This window comes from Wolffia australiana, chromosome 2, assembly GCF_029677425.1.
Source record: "Wolffia australiana isolate 7733 chromosome 2, ASM2967742v1".
Taxonomy (NCBI): domain Eukaryota; kingdom Viridiplantae; phylum Streptophyta; class Magnoliopsida; order Alismatales; family Araceae; genus Wolffia; species Wolffia australiana.
The window spans coordinates 15,275,937-15,298,545 of NC_135836.1; the positions used below are offsets into that span (position 1 = coordinate 15,275,937).

The 22,609-nt window shown below is 41.9% G+C and overlaps 1 protein-coding gene across 3 annotated transcripts; it reads left to right on the top strand.

The window, feature by feature from the left end:
- The first annotated feature begins 12,819 nt into the window (after positions 1-12,819).
- Positions 12,820-20,930, top strand: LDL3 (LSD1-like 3). 3 transcript variants are annotated; one of them, XM_078592251.1, is made up of 9 exons: positions 12,820-13,047; positions 13,211-14,730; positions 15,389-15,530; positions 16,068-18,476; positions 18,575-18,668; positions 18,975-19,330; positions 19,401-20,039; positions 20,121-20,195; positions 20,382-20,930. In XM_078592251.1, exons 2-9 carry the CDS (start codon positions 13,229-13,231, stop codon positions 20,442-20,444), a joined length of 5,280 nt encoding a protein of 1,759 aa, XP_078448377.1. In that variant the 5' UTR covers positions 12,820-13,047; positions 13,211-13,228; the 3' UTR covers positions 20,445-20,930. The 3 variants fall into 3 exon arrangements, with proteins under 3 accessions (XP_078448377.1, XP_078448378.1, XP_078448379.1); XM_078592252.1 differs by having other exon boundaries at positions 12,820-13,043; XM_078592253.1 differs by having other exon boundaries at positions 12,820-13,036.
- Positions 20,931-22,609: the final 1,679 nt, after the last annotated feature.

The window sequence follows — 22,609 nt, forward strand, 5'->3', positions numbered from 1 at the left end:
CGATGATGTGTTGTTGATGACACTAAGGTGCGCTCCATCACCATAGGTTCCAAGCTACACCTCGTGCTCTAGAAGATACCGAGTAGTGTTGAACTCACTCATAGAACCTTTACTGTCATTGGTTACCGTATATGTATAATCCATCATCCACGTGATACTCTCAATGACTTAGGGTATGGTTTATCGTCAAACCCTAATCCATCATCCAATTAGTACAAATGTGTAACAGTGATCATTAATGAACGCCATCACCAATATCCTCACTACCATGGCCAGGGATTTTCTGCATCGTCTCCCTTGAGTCGATCTCCTTGTATACCGAAGGCGGATGAATCCGTCTTGACCACTCAATCATCTCCATGAGCTTCTTACTACATCCAAGCTATGATTTTATTTTGGCTTAGACCTGGAAAGGCCACACTTTAGATCTTAATCGTCATCGGTCCCCTAAAAGAACTCAATATTTCAAATATCTATAGTTTTGATTTGTGCTTAGAATAGATCTGAATCATCATCCACCCTCTTAAATAAGTTAAGACTTGATATATCTACAGATCTTATTTGGGGGTAAAATAGATCACAATCATCATCTGTTCCCTTAACTAACTCAGTACTTGATAAAACTAATATATGAGCTTAGAATATATCTTATTCATCATCTGTCGCCTCAACTAACTCAGGACCTGATATCTCTATAGATCTTATTTGGGCATAGCATCGATCTTATTTGTTATCTGTCTCCTAAACTCACTCAAGACTTAATATATCTATACATTTTATTTGGGCTAAAACTATACATTATTCATCATCCCTTCCCTAAAAAACTCAAGATTTTGATGGGTAAATAGCATGGTACATCCCAAACCATGCCCAAAATCTGCGAGTTAACCTAAACTTTTTTTTTGGCACGATATATCCCATACTCGCTAAGTCGACGTCGACATATCCCAGTGATGACATGGAATCCATCGTGGCTGCCAGGTGGATCTCCGGCCAGATTTTGACCTGGCAGAACCCACCTGGCAGCCACACCGGATTCCACGTCATAAGGGGATATGTCGACCTACCAAGGGTTTTTCGCTAAGAGAGAGAGAGGCATTCCAGAGAGAGAGAAGGAGAGAGAGAGAGAGAGGCGTGCTAGAGAGAGAGAAGGAGAGAGAGAGGTTCTAGAGAGAGAAAGAGAGGTTTTCTAGAGAGAGAGGCATTCTATAGAGAGAGAAAGGGAGAGAGAGGCGCTCTAGAGAGACCCGACTGAATCAAATCGGGCGGGAGAGTGAGGGAAAGAGGGAAAGAGAGTGAGAGGGGGAGAGAGAGAAAGAGAGTGAGATTTATCAAGGGTTCAAGAGAGAGAGAGGGAGGGGAGAGAGGAGGGAGAGATTTTCCTTCACTCTACGACGGAGATTATCCTTCACTCTACCCTGCTTCGAACGCCACTGTTCGATCCTACAGGCCATCCTTCTCTCACGAAGATCGTTTTACTCCATTTTCTTTTGATTGGAGAACCGTCGTCTTTCTTCCCTGAATAACGATCGACTATGGTTCAATCTTCACAAGGCAATTTTCTGATTGCTTGCGGCCGGCGATAACCTGGTAAAGTCAATCGACCCTTGTATTTCGTCATCTGTGAAGAGCATTTGTTCAGTTTTTTTCCAATCGCGTTTGTGCATTCCTGCTTGATAACATGCAAATAGAAGCTTGAATAAATGTTAATTTCATCATATTTTTGGGTTCTTAATGCATAAAACATTAATTTTTAAGCATGTTATCATGATTTTAGGTCAAAACAATAAATTCCATAAATTTCAGGTTAAATAATACTTCTAATAAATATTTAGGTCAAATTTTACATTTTAAATGTTTTTAAATTAAATATTTAATGAAATTATATGATTAATTGACCTATTTCTATAAATAAAAATACAATAAATAAATAAAATGAGCTTTAGAAAATATTAAAATCATTTTTAGCTATTGATACATATTTTTATGATTCATTTTATGTGATTTTTCCATTTCAAAACATTTTTTTTATGAAACTGGCCCTTACTGGGCCAGTTTAAGCGCTAACGGGTGTTCAATGTGCAGGTAAATACACCGAAGAGGGCGGCGGCCAATCACAAAGCCCCCTCAGGCTTAAGTGCATGACACACACGCACGCATGGTCGTGTGTGTCGCGCATCACGCGTGATAAGTCCAAATTTAAGGGGTTTTATGTCGTTGTTTTGATTCAGACTTAACCAACAATATTTATGAAAATTTTCCACTTAAATACTCTATAATTAATATAGGGCAAGTAAGGGGTCGATCCACGGAGAGGCAGAAATTTAATTTCAGAATTCTTTCTCAAGCTTAGGATGAAGAAAATGATTTTAAACGTGAAGAATACTTTTTTTTTTGAGATGTTTCTAGATTTGTGGGTAGTTTTCAGAATTCCATATGCTTTGAATTAAGCCAAAGTACAAGGAGAAGCACAAAATAAAATTTCTAAACTAATTTTTCTATTTTCTCTTAGCAAATTAATCAGAAATAAATATTGTTAGAATTTTCTGGAATTAATTCACATACAAAAACACAACTATAAGCATTAAAAACGAGAAATAGAGATTTTTTTGAAATGTTTTAGGTGTTAAAATGACTTTAAATAGCTTATATTAATATTCTAGATTTTTTCCCAATTTTTTCGGATTTTTTTTAATGCAGAAAATAATTTTCCCGATTTTTTCAGAATTTTTTTTCGATTTTTTAATTAATTTTAAATATGAGAAAATATGAAATTTACCTACTCCGGCGATCGGCGGAGCGGCGGCGGAGTGGCGGCGGCCGCGCGCGTAGCGGCGAGCGCGGCGGCGGCGGCGCGGCAGAAGGCGAGCGGCGCGGCGGCGGCGGAATGGGTCGGCGGGCCTCCTTAGTGGGTCAGCCCACTAAGGTTAGCCCAATTTGGCTAAGTCAAGACTTAGCCAAATTGGGCTTAAACCTTATTGGGCTTAACCCAATGGCCAGGACTTAGCTGAATTTGGCTAAGTCCTGCACAGGACAGCCCTGTGCCCTGTGGTCTTGTGCGCTGGCTGCGCGCGGACCGGCGGGCAGAGGGCGGTCTCTGCCACACAGGCACTGCACGGCGCCGCACGGCACCGCACGATGGCGGCTAGAAGACAAAAAATTAGTGTTTTGAAGAGATAAGAAATGATATTTCAATGAGATTTTTTTGGGATTCGAAGTAGGGAATGCTGGAGGATCTAGAGAGATAAAGGGAGAAGTTTTATATTGAGAGACAGATGTTTCTAGAGAGATAAAAGGTCGAAATGAGAGGATAGAGAGAGAAAATGAGGGGATAGAGAGAGAAAATGAAGAGATAGTGTAGAGAGAGTTTGAGAGGGAATTTGAAGGTGTAGATGAAGGAGATTTTTTTTGAATTTTTGTGGTGATGAACTGTGGATATGGATGGACGTCTCGAGAGAGAAAGAACAGATTCTAGAGAGAGAAAGTGGAGAAAATTAGTATTTAGAGTGAGAAAGTGATGGATTTTAAGGGTAAATGGATGGGAAATGATGGAGAAGGTAGAAATCTAAGATCCTAAAGCCTCAATGCAAGTTTACTGAGCCCTCAATGCTTCCTCTCAAGTATGGATCCTTATATTTCACCAGGATCAGGCATTTTTCAATGCAAACAAGAGACGAGATTAAGAGAAAACTTCAATAAACTTACATTAAGCAGGTTGAACAACCTGGATTCTGAAAAATGCCTTGTCCTGCTGGCCAGCCACTTGCTAGAGCACGTCCAGAATGGGGGAAAATGAGGGAGAAAAAGTCTATTTATACATTGTGAGAATTACTAAAATACCCCTTTGGGCATTATCTATTCTCCTTTCTTGCCATTTTGCCTCTTTTTCTCCATGGGTTGAGAGCTTTGCCTTGTAATTTCCAGTTTGTTTCTTTTGTAATGTGTTTGCAGGCCCAACATGTAGGTCAGGTCGTGGTCCAAGCCCTTCTGATCTCTCCTTTAAAAGCCCACAATTTTGTTTCATCATTTACAGCCCATTTTGATAATCACTAAGCTCCCAAAATCCTTCAATTTTTCTCATAATGATATCTTCCAATTCCTGTAAATTTCTGCACATTTGAAACTACAAAATACTCATCATAAATAAAACTGACTGACTTCATAGAAGTCAATGAAGTTAGTGAAAAATAATCATAATGTGCAAAAGTTGGAATTATTAGCTAATGCATAAACATTTGGTTAATTCAAACAATAACATGAGAAATTATAAATTACTAATATTTAAAACATCTAAAATGTATACAAATATAGGTTCATTTATCATGTTACCAACGCGCAACATGTCGCGCACCGCACACAGACCTGCGATGACCAATCGCATGCAGCTTAACTCGCTGCGTGCAACGCAGCGAGTTAAGCGCATGCATAGAGCTGAGCAGGTTTTCTCCCGTGCAAAGCGCGCGCACGTAGCGCGCGGCGCACGGAAGAAAACCCGTACACGATACCAGGCAACAAATAAAAAATTGCGTTGTACACTCTGCGTACAACGCGCGTAAGACGAAAAAAACATAACGGAATCGGAAGAGCTGTTCTTCCTATTCCACAGCGATAAAAGGAGAAAAATAAAAATTTCAATGCATTCTTGATTTTTCAAGCTGAAGGAAGGATCGCCTAGCCTCCCTCAAGACTCAAGAATCGCTAGGAGCGATTTGGAGACAGATTGGAGCACAATTCCGCAGATCCGGCGCCGGCGTTCTTCATCGAGTTCCAACTGAAATCTGGGAAAACCTTGGCGTTCGTTGCTCGGGATTGGCTCACATTGACTCCCAGATAGCTTCTGGTACATCTAGGTTACCCGTCGTTGATTTTTTTATCGTATTTCATAGTTAATTTTCTGAAATTTGCATTCATTTTATGCTCGCCGTCGTTCTTTTTATGTTCCAATTTTACTCATTAGGCTTGTGAATTTTCAGTTCGTTGACACACCAGTTAGCCTAGATCAATTGCCACCATCCTATTTTTTATCACTTTTGTTTCATAAATCAAAAAAAATTCAATCTCTGGCGTCCGAAACTCAGCAAAGCGTGAATCACATTCACGATTTGTTGTTTGAGGACATATCTACAATTTTAAATTAATTGGTATAAAATGAATAGGAATAATAAAATTCTGCTTAAACTTCCTAAATCCGTGAGAAATTGATCAAATAAAAATACAATTCGTGAGAAAATACTATCTTAGGCATCCTAGTCCAGGAGAAGTTTGAATTAATCATTAGCAAAAAAATTTGGTAACAACTATTGGGATAAATTTCCTTCTCTTAATCGTTTCTAATTGACTAAAAAGAAAATTTTAAAAAATTATACGTAAGCCACTTCGTAGTGGATTAGTAGTAAGTCTTGCCAAGGAGTGTTAACTGATCATAAAATCTGTCAAAAGTAAAAGGAGCTTGGCTATTAAAACTTGAGTGCTACTCATTAATTTGAAGAAAACTGAATTCACCGTCGCCTCCCTAGGATCGACCCCTTACTCAAGTATTAAGGGATATAAAAAATTTAGTGATTAAGCTCGAAAAAATCCCTAAATAACGACATATATAAACGTAATTTTTGAGCTTATCACTGCTTATCCGTCGTCATTAATTATCTATTGCGAAAGTTTTACTTTCATTCGAGATGCAGAATGCTTTCTTTGATTAGTGAAGCTTAACATATTGAAGGTAATCGTGGTTCATTTTTTTTGCGTTTGCGTTTGTGCTTTTCGGCTTATCTGTCATCATTTGAGATGTGATAATCCCATCTTCTTTTTCTCTGCGGTTGGAATTCTGCAGTCAATTGACGATTGAAGGGTGTTGTTTATGTCAAAGTATTGTGTGCGATATGTATGCGCAATTGACACGACATTTGTATCTCCGTGGAATTTGTCCTCATCACACCCATGAATCATTTTGAAACCGAAATTCGGTTCTTTTTCACCTTTCGTTAATACTTTTCTTCTTATCTCGCCTAACATAGAGTGGATGTAATTTCTGTCGATTTCTTCCATAACTTATCTGAGGACTGTAATTCAACTTTTCCCTCTAATTTCTCATTGCGAAGAGTCGCCTCTCAGTCCTTCGCTGCCGGCCTTACGATTTTGTCGTGGACTCTCATAGGTATACCCCAATGTTGATTTTTTTATTATTTTATCTTCTGGCCAGTTGATTTTCAGCTTCACTGGCTTAAGAATTTTTTATTCAAAACGGAAAGGAACATGACATTGCATTCATGGATTAGAGGACATCGATGGAGCGATGAGAAATTAGTTCTCCATATCTTGTAAATTGTGATCGATGTTGGCATTGTCCTCTTCGGATAACAGATAGATCAACAACCATAGCACTATTGAACACCACTAATGGGCCTCAACATCTAAGTAATGATAATGTTTCATCTAAAAATCAAACTCTCTGTTTATCTCTCTAAAATTTATTCATCTCTTCAAAACTCTCTCTCTCTCTTAAATTGACCCCTCTATCTGAAAAACTAAATTTCTCATTTTTATTCTATTGCTTGATTTTGTTTTATTCTATTGCTTTTTTTCCTAATTCTTTAAAATGTATTTCAGTTTTATTTCTTTTTACTTATTTTTAATTTTTATTTATAGTTTTGAAACTTCACATTCCAAATCATCTTCTCGGGCCGAATTTAAGGTCTGACTGAATTTAAGGTTTGGTTCTTCATCGTGCAGTGGTGCTCTCCCCCACCGTGCTTCTCTTAGATTGTCTCACAAGTCAAAGTCTAAAAGAATGTAAGTTTTCCCTTGATAATATAAATATATTACACGCATCATCAGATACTATTTCCCATTTGTTTCTTAAATAGGGATGATGACAAGAGAAGAGTTTTGGCTTTGTTTATGATAGTGATGCTGATTCTGAATATAATCCATGTGAAGAAAATGAGGAAATGATGTGTATACAAGTGATCCCGATGGATATTCAAGTGAAGAATGGAATGATATATCTGCTGGCCAGGACAATAGAAAACAACAAGTTCAGCAAGGAGTGTCTGTTGATGGATATCATAGTGAGTATGGTGATTCGGATGATGAGATATTAACTCCCAATGAGACTGATGATGAGGGTGAAAATATCAGGAACGTATAGAGGGGCATATTGTATGATCCTAGATGCCCCATGGAGAAGATTAAATTTCAAGTAGGCATGAAATTCGAATCACCTTCTCAATTTAGGACAGCTGTGAAGAACCATGCTATAAGGAATGGGCTCAACATCAGGTTTTTAAAGTCTGGTGAGCAAAAAGTTGAAGTTGTTTGCAAGAAAGATAGTCCTTGGAGGATATGTGCTAGTTGGGATGGTATGAAGGAGGCTTTTGTTGTGAAGACACTAAATGATATTCATAGGTGCAGTAGGGCTCCGAGGAATAGACAAGCCAATTATCATTGGATTGCAAACCACTTCTTAGAGAAAATTCGAATGGATAATAATTGGAAGGTGGTAGATATGATGAGAGAAATAAACGAACAGTTTGGAATCATAGTTTCAAAGCATACCTGCTATAGAGCTACATCTGCGGCGCGCAAGATGCTTGAAGGATCTTTGAATGACCATTATCACTTGCTTCCTTCTTATTTTGTTGAGTTAAAGAAGGTTTATAAGAGTAGTACTTTCGAGATGGTGCTTGACAGAGACACTCCTGATTCTTTGGTTAAGTTTAAGAGACTCTATATATGTTTTGATTCACTACCAAGAGGTTTTCTTGAAGGTTGCAGAAGAGTCATTAGTTTGGATGGATATTTTTTGAAGACCAAAATGGGAGGTCAATTGTTGAGTGATGTGGGCAAGGATGGGAATAATCAAATGTTCCCTATTGCCTGGTGTCATACGGTCAAATCTCGAGCTAGGACTCTTCGCTCGGAATTGACGTGTGCCGGCCTCAGTGCTTGGGCAGAACACTAAGCAGCCTTGATCTCTTGCAGCGGAAGCTCTTGGAATTGCTTAAGATCGCCTAGAAGGGGTTAGAGGAGATGGTGGTGCTAGGCACCGTCAGTGAATAGGGTCATTGCATTGACATCATCAAGAATACATCGTAGACGAGGGGTGTTACAAGGAACAAGACGAGGCGCTTTGCGCCGAGGTAATGTCGCCACACCGCCTTAGGGCCGCCGCTCCGCGCGCGCGCGCGCTCGCTCTGCCGCTCATCCGTGCGCCAGGCTGGGTGCCGCGCGCCCGCAGGTGTGGCGATCACACACGCCACCCCTGCCTTGACAATCACACATGCCACCAACACCCGTGTCCACACTCTGGCGCGCAGTCTGCGCGACGCCACCACATTCGGCGCCCCCAAGCTGGGCGCCACACGCCCAGCATTACCCGTAGGACCGCCGCACGCCCATTGTGCCGTCTCAACGCTCTCTGTACGCCACATGCCTTAGTCTCCTGGAGGGATGTTTTCCAACCGCGCGCCCCGCACATGCAATGCGCGCGCCACCTGCGCGGCCGCTGCGCGGTACCCCGCGCAACTCCGCGCGTTGCGCCCACGGCATGCCGCCCGGCCTGCGCATCCCACACCCGCGCGCAGCGCTTCTCGCTCTCGCGCGCAGCACTCGGCGCTGGCGGGTAGCGTTGGCGCCCGTGCGTGGCGCTTGGTGTTGGCGCGCAGCGCTTGCGCGCGCGCACGCCTGTGTCGTTCAGCCCGCGTGCCCAGCAAGCGCAGACCGTACCTGATCCGTCCCACCTTGGGCGTGGACGGGCACGTGCGCAGTCTGCCGTGTGTCACCACCGACAGTGTCAATGGCCTAATAGATCCAGTATTGGGCATCGCTAGCCATTTGATTCAGTACTTAGGACTTCATGAGTCGAACATGCGGACAAACCTTCCCAATAAGCACGCAGGCCTTTGGGCAAGGAATGCCGCCTAGTTAGGGGCCTAACACGGTTGGACGATTAATAGCGATCAACAGAAGGTACTTAACTAACTCGTTCATAATATTATAATTCTTTGAAGTCTTATTGATTAATGTGGAACTAATTTATTGCACTAATAGCTTAATGGTCTCTTACACTATACAGGGGCTAGAAAATGCAGTGGCATATCTGTTACCACATGTGGAGCATAGGAATTGCGCTAGACATATTTATGCAAACTAGAAGAAGAATGGACATTCCACTGATATAGTGAAGAACCTATTTTGGAAAGTTGTGAAGTGCACGACTCATCAAAATTTCCAAAGGATCATGGGACAAATGAGCACATTGAAACCACAAGCCGCGCATGACTTTAGAGATATTGGCATAAAGAAGTTTTGCAGAGCTTACATTAGTGAGTCGCCAAAATGTGAGATGATTGATAACAATGTTTGTGAGTGCTTCAATAATTATGTCATACAGTCTAGGTCAAAATCTATCATGGACATGCTAGAAGATATTAGAAGTGCTGTCATGTAGAGGATAATGAAGAAAAGGGAGTTATTTTCTGATAGAACTGATCAATTATGCCCTCGGATAAGAGAGTTGCTCGAAGATAACAAGTTGAAGTCTAGGACACACACTCTTAGACATGCAGCCATATATCAATTCGAAGTTACAAAATTGGGAAACAGATTTGTGATTGATTTACTTACCAGAGCCTGTAGTTGCAGATATTGGGATATAAGGGGCATTCCATGCTCCCATGCTATTACTTGCATTCACTAGATCAAGCAAGACCCTGTCAGATTTCTCAATGAATGGTTGAAGAAAAATGTATATCAGCTAGCTTATAGATATGGTATCCCACCAATGAATGGAAGAAACTTGTGGACCGAAGTTGAAGGGAACTATGTATTCCCTCCTCTTGTGAAGAAACAACCTGGAAGGCCCAAGCAAAAGAGAAGAATTGACTTCAGTGAGAAAGAACTTAATGGTCAAAGATTATCCAAGAAAGGCGTGCAGATGAGGTGCTCTATTTGCCACCAAGTTGGCCATAATCGTAAGACATGCATGGCCATAATCGAAAGACATGCACTCAAACAAGGACACGAGCTGCAGGCCAAGTACGGATTGAATGTTTTGTTTAACTTTTTTTACAAGCTTTGAAGTTTATTCAATGTAAAAGAATTACCATGTATTGATGAATCATGCAGGGATCACAGGGAGCTATAGAACCCCCACGTGTTGAAGTAGATGGGGCAAATGAACCAATGGTTGACATCTATAGTCAAATTTTTGCAAGGGCACAAGCGAAACTTGGTCTTAGTTTTTCAAATGTGATGATCTTGACTATCCAACAGGAAATGTAAATTTATGCCCTTAACCTTCTTCTAGCCCAAAAGTGGAGGCATCTCTTTCTCTTTTCTCTCTTCATATCGATTCCTCACATATAGTTATATCTTCATATAGATGGGGACAGTGACAAACGTAAAGAAGAAAGCGAAAGATATAGAGAGAAAGAAGAGTTAAAAAAACATTTAGAGAGAGATAAAATAAAGAAGACAGAGAAATAGTTAGAGATGAAACATGATAGAGAGGGAAAGCGATAGATACAAAGATAGAGAGAGACAGTAGATCCTCCAAGCTAGCCTCATCCAGCTGAATTCCAATCTTCTTCTCCAAATTGAAAATGCAGAGGGAGTCTCTTATTTTTGGAAAATCTTTTATTTTTTCTCTTATTTTTGGAATGCATCTATAATAGCAAGAGTAGGCCCCCAAGTGATGACATCAATGCTTGGGTCCCTGGGCTTCCCCTCTCCCTCTCCATCTGGCTCTTTGCCTCCCACGCTCTTTGGGAATTTCAATAATCTCATCCAACTTGGAGCACCACCAAAAAGGAGGAATCAAGCGTTTACACACTTGGGCATAAACCCAACCATAAAAATGAAAAATCTTGCAACACACGTTGGCAAAATGGACGGCGACTGATCACATTAGGCCCCCAAGTTGCGACACTTTTTCAACTAAGCATTTTGGCTCGATTCTCCTCTATGATTGTCCGAGCTCCTTCTGACTCATCGCTATCAGCCCTTTTACTGTGTCGAAGGCAGTCAGCTTAATACTGCAAGATTACCACCCAACAAGAAAAACATCAAGATATTACTTTCTGCCTCCAAGATTCATATCCTCTAGTTTAATGGCTATCGCATGAGCACCGACATACCTGCTGTTTGGCAAACTTTTGAGTGCGTTGGGCACAAACCCACTGTTCACTCCGAACACACCATCACACTCCACAATCCCTACACAAGCATAAACAAACAAACAAACAAACAAACAAAGAAATATCCTCAACTCTGGTAAGTGGATTCTGAGTGATTAACAGAGGCAATTCAATAGTGTTTCAAAGGCGAGACCAAGTAATGCAGAATTATGCAGAATTATTTTACCTGTAAAGGCTGCGTGACCGCTGTCGTACGACGAGCCTTTCATCTGCATCTGTTTCCTTATGGATCGCCTGGATGAAAGAGAGACATTCTCGTAGTCACGCAGAAGAACATGGATGTTTTGACACCATGGGAAAATTTGTAGGTAAAAAATAGTGGGTAATTCCTGAAGGAAGCTACCTGCGGAAGATTACCCTTCCCCTAACCCTTGACGCCTTCCTCCCTACCGATTAAAGAGAAAGCCTGCGACGCATTCAAGTCAGCAACGGATGAAAAATGAACCAGACGATAAACTTGCAAGAGAGTTAATTAAAAGAGACGAGGGGCACCTCATAGAAGTTAATCCCCTTTGCAGTGCTTTGCCCAAAATTCCAGGCGATGTGAGTCTGCAAAGTAATAAGAACCCAAAACAAGATAAAGGGCGTTCAAAAATCCATCGAGAGGACAAGGACGAATTGGCATGATAAACAGAAGGGGGGTGTTGGAAAGTGGGCGAAGCACACCTGCATGAGGAGCTTGATGCGATCAAGCGGCGCCGTCAACGTCTTCCCAGCGGCGCTGGCGGCAGTGGCGGCCATGAAGAGGGTGGCGTCCTTGGGACTGCGCCGGGGAGGGCCACACCTTGACGTCATCCTCGACCACAAGGGAAGTATCGTCGTCATCAGCGCAAGGGGCGGTTAGAGCCTTTCTCCTTTGGCCCACAACGAGGGAGGCGAAACCACCTCTGTCGCCGGCCGCCGAGGCCCGCGAGCTCTTGGCGGAACCCCCCCTCTCACTCTCTTTCTCTCTCTCCAATATCTACGACGATCGCCGATAACCTTCCCCTCTATCCCTGTCTGTCTCTGTTCAAGAACGCCTCACTCTCCCGCGTGATTCGATTTGGTTGGGTCTCTCTAGAGCGCCTCTCTCCCCTTTCTCTCTCTATAGACAGCCTCTCTCTCTAGAACACCTCTCTTTCTCTCTCTAGAACACCTCTCTTTCTCTCTCTAGAACTTCTCTCTCTCTCCTTCTCTCTCTCTAGAATGCCTCTCTCTCTCTTAGCGGAAAATCCTTGGCAGGTCGACATATCCCGGTGATGACGTGGAATCCAGCGTGATTGCGAGGTGGGTTTCGCCAGATCAAAATCTGGCTGGAGATCCACCTGGCAGCCACGATGGATTCCACGTCATCACCGGGATATGTCGACTTAACGAGTTTGGGATATACCGTGCCAAAAAAAAAGTTTAGGTTAACTCGCAGATTTTGGGCATGGTTTTGGATGTACCGTCCTATTTACCCCATTTTGATCTATAAAGCTTATTCGTCATCCGTCCCCGAAACTATCTCTCCGGTTCTTAATTGGGCTAAGATCTGGAAAGCCCAGATCTATTCGTCATCCGTCCTCTTGTCGGGTCGAATTTCTATCGGACCGGCCCAGCGCAGTAAATAGCAGGTCTTGTTTAATTTTAATAATTTAGGGAATAACGGGTCCAAATTGGGGTCGCGAAAGCAGCGGAGAGGAGAGGGAGGAAGAAGCCAACGAAGTTCGCGAGCAGCAAGGAAGAACTCGCCGGCAAGCGAAAATCTCTCCGTTCAATCACAGATTACTCGGCGAAGGACGTCTCTTCCACTGTACAAGCGACAGTCGATCTTCTCTCATCTTCGCTGATCTTCTCTATCATCGACGAAGCCAGCCGAGGTTCCTCGTAGGTCGCATAATCTTCCCTTTTTTTGGCATTGTTCCCGCATCTTCTCGTCGGAAATGTGCATTTCCCCATTGATTTTTTCCGTTTTTTCGGGAATTAAAACGCAATATGAAACCTAGAACTTGTTTGGCTGACGATCTCGTCGGCAATTTGTGTGTCTTTCACAGGGGAGGTCCTTATGAACGATGGAAGAACCGGTCCGGGCATTGGAAGAGATGGAAGGGGAAGGAACACCCCCTGCCCCTCTACCGTATGGGAGATCTCTCCCAGTGTCCGATGTGGGCTGTGCCGTTCAGGTAGTTGGTCGAGAATCTGACGATGATAAACCAATTAGAACCCTGGTGAAGTCAAAGAGGCGAAAATTACCCAAGAAAGATTTCAGCTTGCCTTCAGACAATGAAGCCCTTTTGAATTTGGGCAAGGAAGAAACTGAAGTTGACATGAAGGATACCCTAGCCAGTCTGAAGCAGAAGTTGAATACCTCTCAGAGTGGTAAAATGGCACCCAAGGTTAAGAAAAAATCATCTCGATTGCATTCTAAGAAGGGTGCAGGAGATAAATCTACTGCATCCTACGAAGATCCAGAAAGCCCCAGTGATGGTTTCGATCTTTCATTGTCAGAATTTCTTTCTAATGCTCGTAAACTCTCTTCGGCGAGGAGAAAACCAGCGGAGGAAGCTTTGGGTTCTGCTGATGGCTGCAAATCTTCTCTGATGGAGAAAACCCTAGATTTGAAGGATGAACTTTCACTGGTTTCTGACGGTACAGACAACGAGTTTGCTCGTAAGAAGAGGCGCAAGAAATCTCCGAGAGGATCTGATGAGGTTTCACGCGAATGTTCTGGCATCATCAGCTCTGATATTAAGCAGAAGTCTAAAGGGTTTGTTCCAAAGACGAAATCTTCCCTGTCGATTCAGAATACTGGGAACAGAGCTGAAGACGACTCTTCTAATGCAACTGTGAATCCAGCAGAAAAAAATCAGAAGTTAGATGACCCGAAGCGATGCTCTGAAGAGAAAATTGTGGAATCTACGAGTCATGTCTCCAGAAAGGTTAAAAGGCAGCCTTCTCTGGAGAAAGAGAGAATAGAACCTCTGGAGTCCAATCCATCTCCCTCAAAGAAATCTTATGGAGGAGGAGATAACAGTGTACGTTTGCATACATCCTCTGCAAACATGAAAACAGATAGAAAGACATCATCATCTGATGGTGACGCCACTTGTCATTCAACCCATGATACGGATGGGGGTGTTGAAGCCCCCCTTGATGGCAAGCAGTCCAGTGGACATGTCAGCAGAGAAGAGGAAAATGTGCTTGATTCTTTCTCTAATGGTGCAATATCAGAGATGGATAATCGCGTTTTAGATAAACCAAAGGCTCAGCCTAGAGTTTCGCGAAAAATAAAGAGGATTAAGGATAGTAACATGACTTATGAAGGGGATTATGAATGGGAAGCGCTGATGTATAATGATCAAGGTTTCTTCGGAAACCCTACAACGGCTGATGAAGAACGATCTGCTAGAGAAAGGAACCGGGTCAACTCTGTGATGCCAATGAATTCTGGGGAAGGAGGCCTAGCAGCTGTGGCCGCTGGTCTGAAATCTCATGATGCAAGCCCAATCGAGAAAGTAAAGTTTAAAGAGATTTTAAAGCGCAAGGGAGGACTTCGAGATTATCTGGAATGCAGGTCAGTTTCATTCTCAGTAATGTTTCTATCTAACAACACTGTATTGGCTTTCTGAATTGTTATTGTTATTTTATTCTTAAAAAAGATATGTCCCCAAAATACAGTGAAGGCATTTCGGAGCATTAAGATACTAAACCTCGAAAATGAATTAGTCTCTTTTTATCTTTTTGGTAGAAATATGGAAACGTTGCATAGTGAAGACCAATGTAACAAATGAAATACACAAGTGGGAGATTATTCTTACGTTTGCATACCAATATATGAGAGAATTTAAAGCTGATCTGAAATTTCCAGTCATATTTTTTTGTTATTGAACTTTTCATGTTTTCATTCTTGGGAACAAAGAGGTGAATATCTTAATTCATTTCTCGTGGAAAGAGAGATGCATGCTATCTCAAAGGAGGTTCGCATTTTAGGAGTTTCCTTGTGGACGTGAAGCCTAGGTGCAACTAGGATAATCTGGATGTCTTCCAAGATTGAAAAGAAGAGATTGTTAATGTCAAAGCTCTTATGGTGGTTTTCTTTGTTTTTTTGCGTCCAAAAGCCAACTATATTTCTTTTTTAAAGCTATTTATCGGTACATCCCCATTTAATTTTCTTATATGTTGTTCTTACGTATCCACTTTTTAGTGTTATATTTTTTATGTCTGATTTTCAGGAATATGATTTTAAATCTTTGGAGTAAAAATGTGAACTGCATCTTGACCCTGGGGGACTGTGGACTCACTGATCTTCCTTTAGAGGACGAACCACCCCGGACCTCTCTTCTCCGTCAAATATTTACATTCCTTGATCGCAGTGTAAGTCCTTAATTTTATCTGTTGTCTCAAAGAAGTTCAGCGGTGCTATGACTATGGTCTCTTCTTCTTTATTTTCTTATAAATGATGCATCATTTTTCATTTGTCTCTGCAGTTGTATAATTTGTTGTCCAGTTTGATAAACGCAGGGCAGGCTTAAACATAATTTCTTTGGAATTCAATTGGATTTCTGTTGTATTCTTGTAAAGTGCACTTCAACTGGGCCGCGATGTTTTTTTTTTTGAATATACTGGGCTGCGATGTTTTTGTTTGGAATAATCTGGGCCACGATGTTGCCATCTATTTTAGGATTATATAATTATAACTCTTTCAGAAAATAATTTATAGTGATATGTTATTGGCATACTACCTCTCTGCTGAAATTTTTTTTCTAAAAAATACATTTTAATCCTGATGACTCATTTCTTCTCTGTATGAAGTGAAAGAAAATGATGTTAAATACTTTTAAATTCTCTCATGTGATTCTAGCCAGTGATTAGTTTAAAAGACTGGCTCTCCTGAAAACAATTTGTTCTCAGGGCTACATAAACGGAGGTGTTGCTTCAAATAATGCCAACCAGTCTCTTTGTGGATCATGTTGTGGGCATCCACTAAAGGATGGCAGTATGGAAACTGGTGAAGGGCAAGCCATGGATTCCAGACGGGAAGTTCTTTCATTTGATCTGGCATCTTATCCTGATGAAAAATCCATTGAGGAAAAAGTTTTCCATGGCGATGATGATATACCAACTCAAGATTCGGATCCTTTTAATATGGAATTAACAATGCCTATCTCTGAGACAAGTCTTAGTCCGAAAATTCAGTATGATTGTCTGGATAAGATGTCTGATTTCCCAGCTTCTGTGATGCATGAGAGCCTAGATAGGATTGCAACTATCAAATTATCACCTGGTCACAACGAACAGAGCTGTAAACCTCAGGATAAGGGAGTTTTTTGTGAGAATGTGGATAACTCAGTGCCAGCTCAATGTGTTAATTTAAACAGTGATGGCAATTTATGTGCAGTCGAGGCAAATGAGATGGTCAAAATGAACGTCAAAGAAGATTTGGTCGGACTGGGATCTCTCACGGATGATGTGTGTGTAAAACCAGTCGATCATGGAGATATGCCATCTATAGAATGTCTCGATCCTTCGGTTGAAGTGTTGCCTCCTCTTGTGCAGCACTTGGATGTGAAGTCTAGCCCTGAGTCTGACTCAAAGATGTCAGGAAAGAGGATCATTGTCGTAGGCGCTGGCCCAGCAGGCATAGCTGCAGCGCAACATCTGCAACGGCACGGTGTCTCTGTTACTGTTCTTGAGGCCCGTGATAGGATTGGTGGACGGGTTTATACTGATCGCTCCTCTCTATCCGTACCTGTGGATCTCGGTGCCAGCATCATTACTGGTGTTGAGCCCGATCTTGCTGCTGAGAGACCAGCCGATCCTTCTTCTTTGATCTGCACGCAGTTGGGCCTTGAACTCACTGTGTTGAATAGTGATTGCCCACTCTACGATGTTGTTACAGGGGGCAAAGTTCCGTCAGACTTAGATGAGGCTTTGGAGGTTGAGTATAACAGTCTTCTTGATGATATGGTTGATCTAACGGCTGAGGATGAAATGGGATCAGCAAGCATGTCGCTTGAGGAAGGTTTGGAAAATGCTCTCAGGAAGCGCCACTTAATGGGCAAGCAAGCATTTAGCGGATCAACTTGTGGGGAAAGTTCCGTTAAGAAGCATGCTGCAGAAGATGAAGATGGGGCAGCAGATGTTTTGAATCCCCTCGAGAGAAGAGTGATGAATTGGCACTTTGCCAATCTGGAGTACGGGTGTGCTGCACTGCTCAAGAATGTATCACTCCCGCATTGGAATCAAGATGATGTGTATGGAGGCTTTGGTGGGGCCCATTGCATGATTAAAGGAGGTTACAGTTCAGTTGTGGAAACTCTTGGAGAGGGGATCCCCATTCACTTGAAGCACATTGTGAAAGAAATCAAGTATGAAACAGGGGCACCAGTCAAGGTGATTACATCAGACGGTCTTGAATTCACTGGTGATGCTGCGCTGATCACGGTGCCACTTGGCTGTCTAAAAGCAGAGTCTATTGAGTTCTCACCAGCCCTCCCAGAATGGAAACAGTCCTCAATCAATCGGCTTGGCTTTGGCGTGCTGAATAAGATAGTCTTGGAATTCCCAACCGTGTTTTGGGATGACACTGTGGACTACTTTGGGGCCACTGCAGAGGAAACTAGCGAAAGGGGCAGATGTTTCATGTTCTGGAATGTGAAGAAGACAGTTGGGGCCCCTGTTCTAATAGCTCTTGTTGTAGGCAAAGCTGCCTTGGATGGGCAAGACGTCAGCAAATCAGAACATGTGAATCATGCCATGTTAGTCCTCCGACAGATTTTTGGCAATGACTCTGTTCCAGAGCCCCTCGGAGCTGTTGTTACTAACTGGGGCAGGGATCCGTACAGCAGGGGAGCATATTCATATGTTGCTGTCGGCGCTTCTGGAGAAGACTATGATGTTCTTGCAAGACCTGTTGAGAATCGTTTGTTTTTTGCAGGCGAGGCTACATCTAAAGAGCATCCCGACACAGTGGGTGGGGCCATGCTGAGTGGTCTCCGGGAGGCAGTCCGTATCATGGATATCTTCTACGCAGGATATGACTACACAGCAGAAGTTGAAGCAATGGAGATGGCTGAAAGGCAGGAGGAGAGTGAGAGAGATGAGGTTTGTGAGCTGGAGAGAAAGCTAGACTTGTGTAGGGTTAGTTGTAATTTGATGCTGCCAAGCAATGAAACTTTGCTCAAGGACTTGTTCTGCAATGCAAAAACGATTCCTGGCCGATTGCATCTTGTTAAGGAGTTTCTGCGCCTTCCTGTGCATAAGTTAAAATCAATCGTTGGAACAAGGGAGGCGCTTACCATCCTCAACAATTGGATATTGGTATGTTTGTCCGTTATGCTTTTTGAAATTAAATGTGTCAGTTTCTTCTACGAGGTATGGCTAATTACCTTCTTTTTCGTTCATGTTCTTGAAACTAGGACTCCCTCGGCAAAGATGCAACTCAACTACTCCGTCATTGCATTCGATTGCTGGTTCTTGTATCTACGGATTTGTTAGCCGTTCGTTTGTCTGGTACACCCCTTTTCCCTTTTTCTTTCCGTCTTTTCTATCGGGTCCCAACTTTATTAAGTTCTTGGCGCACTTTTCAATACAGAATTTTGGAAAAATTCTTGGTATATGTCCAGTCTTAATTAATTTTTTAATTTATAATGTTTGAAGTCGGACGTTCTGAATTAATCATTATATTGATTATACAATTATTTCCAGTGATGTTTATAAGCAAATCCAGAAAAAGTTGTGTACTACATGTTTTTCGAGGACACCTTTTTCTGTCTCTATTCTTTCTTATAGAGTTCTTTTTTAATTCTGGATCAACAGGAATCGGAAAAACTGTGAAAGAGAAAGTATGTATGCACACTAGTCGTGATATTCGTGCCATTGCAAGCCAACTCGTCAATGTATGGGTCGAGGTCTTCCGTGAGAGAAAGACCAAGTCGTTGACCCAGCAAGGGGGGACAGATGCATTAAGAACAAAATTTCGAGATATTGCTACCTCCATTAGACGGACGAATTCAAAAGATAATGGCCCCGGTTGTATCAGTATCAGCGATAAGAAAGGGGAGATCTCAGCAGACAACAAGCTTGAAGATAACTTGAAAGAGGAAAAGATTTCTAGAACCCTAGCGGCTGCTGAAGCTGCTCGTGCCGCCAAAGCTGCTCGAATGGCAGCAGAGGTTTGTGTTCAAACTACATCTCTTATTTTTATCATAAATTTGGATGGAATATTCACTTTTTTTTTCCCAGGCATATACATCCTCAGAAGCAGATTCGACTACGTTGTCTGGGCTTCCAAAGATATTGTCTTTTCATAGGTTTATCAGGCGCGAGCATATTGATGGCAGCGGCATATTGGGAGCAGAATGCATTTCCGAAATGGATTCTCGAAACTGCAGGGTCCAGAACTGGTCCGTTGACTTCTCAGCTGCTTGTGCAGATATGGAGGATTCAAGATTTTCCTCTGATAGTCGTCACATCCAGAAGAATGGCTTATCTAATGAGGCAAATGAAGGTGCTGACAGCAAGTTGGGCAGAGCATCATGGGTTGATACAGAGAGCCTCGGTAGTGGTGGAGTGAAAGACTCTCTTGCAATCGAAAGATGGCAGTCCCAATCAGTGGTGGCTGAAGCTGAAATGAAAGATGACTTGTCCAATAAGATCTCTAACGGGTCCGCCAGAGAGAATACTGAGCCGCCAGCAGCAGCTCAATGCTCAGCTGCATTGCCCTTGAAATCCAACTCATCTGCTGAAGGAAAACAGAGGGGTGTGAATCATATTAAACGTGGGGTTGTTGATTATGCTGGCTCTTTGCTTATGCCGTTGTACAAAGCTAGGAAGATCGACAAGGATGGGTACAAGTCCATCATGAAGAAAACAGCCACCAAGGTAAGTCTTAGTTATTTTTGATCTCTTTCAATTTTTCATATATCTTATTATCGTCTCACTATCAAGCGTCAACATTTTCAGGTCGTGGAACAATGCACAGAGTCCGAAAAACTGATGACAGCAGACGAGTTCTTGGATTTCAAGCGCAAGAATAAAGTAATAATTGGAGCATCTTTGTTCATGAATCTGAATCTTCATTGATCTTTCAATCTTCGTGACATGAACTTTAAGATTCATTTATCCTTTCTTGTGCTGCTGATCTTTCATCAGTCATCATCAATATAGCTTCTTTGGATCTGATTCATAATATTCTGATTAATTTTCTTTCCTTGTCATGTGCAGATTCGTGCATTTGTGGACAAGTTGATTGAGAGACATAAATCCATCAATCAAAGTTCGAGTTAACGAGTCTTCTGCTGATTCGTGGATTTTTCTGAGGATTATGTCTCCTTTCGAGGACAAGAGAAGCATGGCGTTGCCCTGAGGACAAGAGAACTGGATCTTCAAGGCCACAAGCTGGGGGAGGAATTAAAAAGTTGGAGTAGCCCGTACAAGCAGTGGCTATTCGTCATGCCCCCACAAGAGCAGGACCATCATTTATTGTGGGTATGTAACAATTTTGTTCATTTATCGAAATACCACAAATGAAGCAGGCCTCCTAACCTAAGCGCTACTCCTGCCAAACGTTGATGAAATCACCAGCGCTTAGAATGTTAGAATCAGGCAGAAAGCTGAGAAGCCACATCGTGCTTCCGATCTTGGGCTGCAGATGGATGACCCTTTTTTTTTTTTTTCATTGTTAGATTGGATGCACACCTATTTTTCCAATTTTGGGTAACTGTACAGAAATTCCAATATTTTGAGAAAATTCATGCGCATATTTTATCTTTAGACATTATGAAGTCCTAACCAGTCACCAAATCTGGAATGAAAGTACCATCTGTGTATCCGTGTCCCTATTTTTCTTCTGTTGCAGGGTTTGTTTCCTAATCGATTTTTTTGCAGGGAGTAGGGAAAAGGATGCCTGAGATTTACTTAGCCCAGTTAAGCCAAGTCCACTTGGCCCCAAGGTGCGAATGAAAAACTGGTTGGTGCACTAGGGTTTGATGACATAGTGTTTACATTTGATTTAGATCAGCGATCTTGGCTGAGTCAACTTCATGGATTTTGTCATTGACTTGGCTGATTTCAGCAACCTATTTTCCTTCAACTGGTTGATCCAGGTTGATTTGCAAACCTCATCTAGGATTTGATTCAACTAGGTTCAGGGTGTGGATGGTCTCATAGGGTAGCTAACCTGACGCTGGACCAGGGATCTTGGTGGAGTCCAGGCTTATTGATGAACTAGGGTTTGACAAGGCCTAGGTTTTGGGTGGAGTGGCCTGTTGGGCAGTCAGCGGGGATCTATATGGGGCATCATATGTATTCTCCAAGACTGATGTCTGATATTTGCACGCAATATCTGACATTAGTGTTCTAGTAGTGAGACACTTACAAGATGGATACTGCTATTAGCCTGGATGCTGATATCGGATATCGGTTTCCTCAGTAACAGTATGCCCATGTCTGGTGCCAGCGTCAGTTATAAAATAATATTTTTACATTAAATGCCTGCATAACTTCCCACTGTCCAGGCTCTGGTGCAAAGTTAAATGTGGGTTCATTTGTTGTGCAGCGTTTGGATTGATATGTGCACCATACCACACCACCGGTGTATGGTATGCACTAATCCTTAATCTAGAGGTCATTTTGCTGGACCCAACCAACAACCCAATCTTTGGTCTGGTCAACTAGTGTTCGCCCATCCCGATATCGGATTACGGAATCGGGACAGATGCTGAATCAGATATCGGAAATCACATTTTTGATATCAGTTTTTACCGATATCTGATATGGTTATTCATCTCGATGTCATCATCCGCCTCCATCTCTCGGGAAGGATGACGATATCGGATATCGGAATTGGATATCAGATTTCGATATCCAACATGTAATAGTTGTAAAAATACGTTTATTGGTTGAAGCTGACATCGTGCAATGGTTTGGAGAGATTTTTTTAAATATATTATCAGCTCATTTAATATATACAATTCAAAATTTTTGTTTTCCTCCATTATGGGAGAATAAGATTCGACGGCAAGAAGAGAATTTTAAAGTGAATTATTACCTCGTTTAATATATATGGTTCAGAATTTTTGTTTTCTTTCATATGAGTTTAACCTACGAATCCTATTATCCCATATGGAATAAAACAAAAATTTTGAAGCGTATATATGAAACGTATTTATATTAGTAAAAGATTTGGGCATTGTTAACGCTAAACATCGAAAATCATGTTCATTATGGATTATTTCTTGATACTGAATATATATCCAGATACTGGTTCAGATATCCGGGTATTGAAAGCCGTTATCTGGTATCCGATATTATCTCTTCCTTACCTATTTGATGTCCGTCAAGATATCTGTTTTATACATGACTGTTGATATCCGTTCCATATCTGATATCCGGTATCACACAGTCCTGATTTTTTAGATATCGGATGACCATTCCCTACAGTCGACAGACCA

Bases quoted from the DNA above. Each gene is read 5' to 3' on its own strand.
- LDL3 (XM_078592251.1), top strand. From the start codon at position 13,229: ATGGAAGAACCGGTCCGGGCATTGGAAGAGATGGAAGGGGAAGGAACA. The intron at 15,531-16,067 runs GTAAGTCCTTAA...ATTTGTTCTCAG, and splicing joins TTACATTCCTTGATCGCAGT to GGCTACATAAACGGAGGTGT. The intron at 19,331-19,400 runs GTTTGTGTTCAA...TTTTTTTCCCAG, and splicing joins CTGCTCGAATGGCAGCAGAG to GCATATACATCCTCAGAAGC.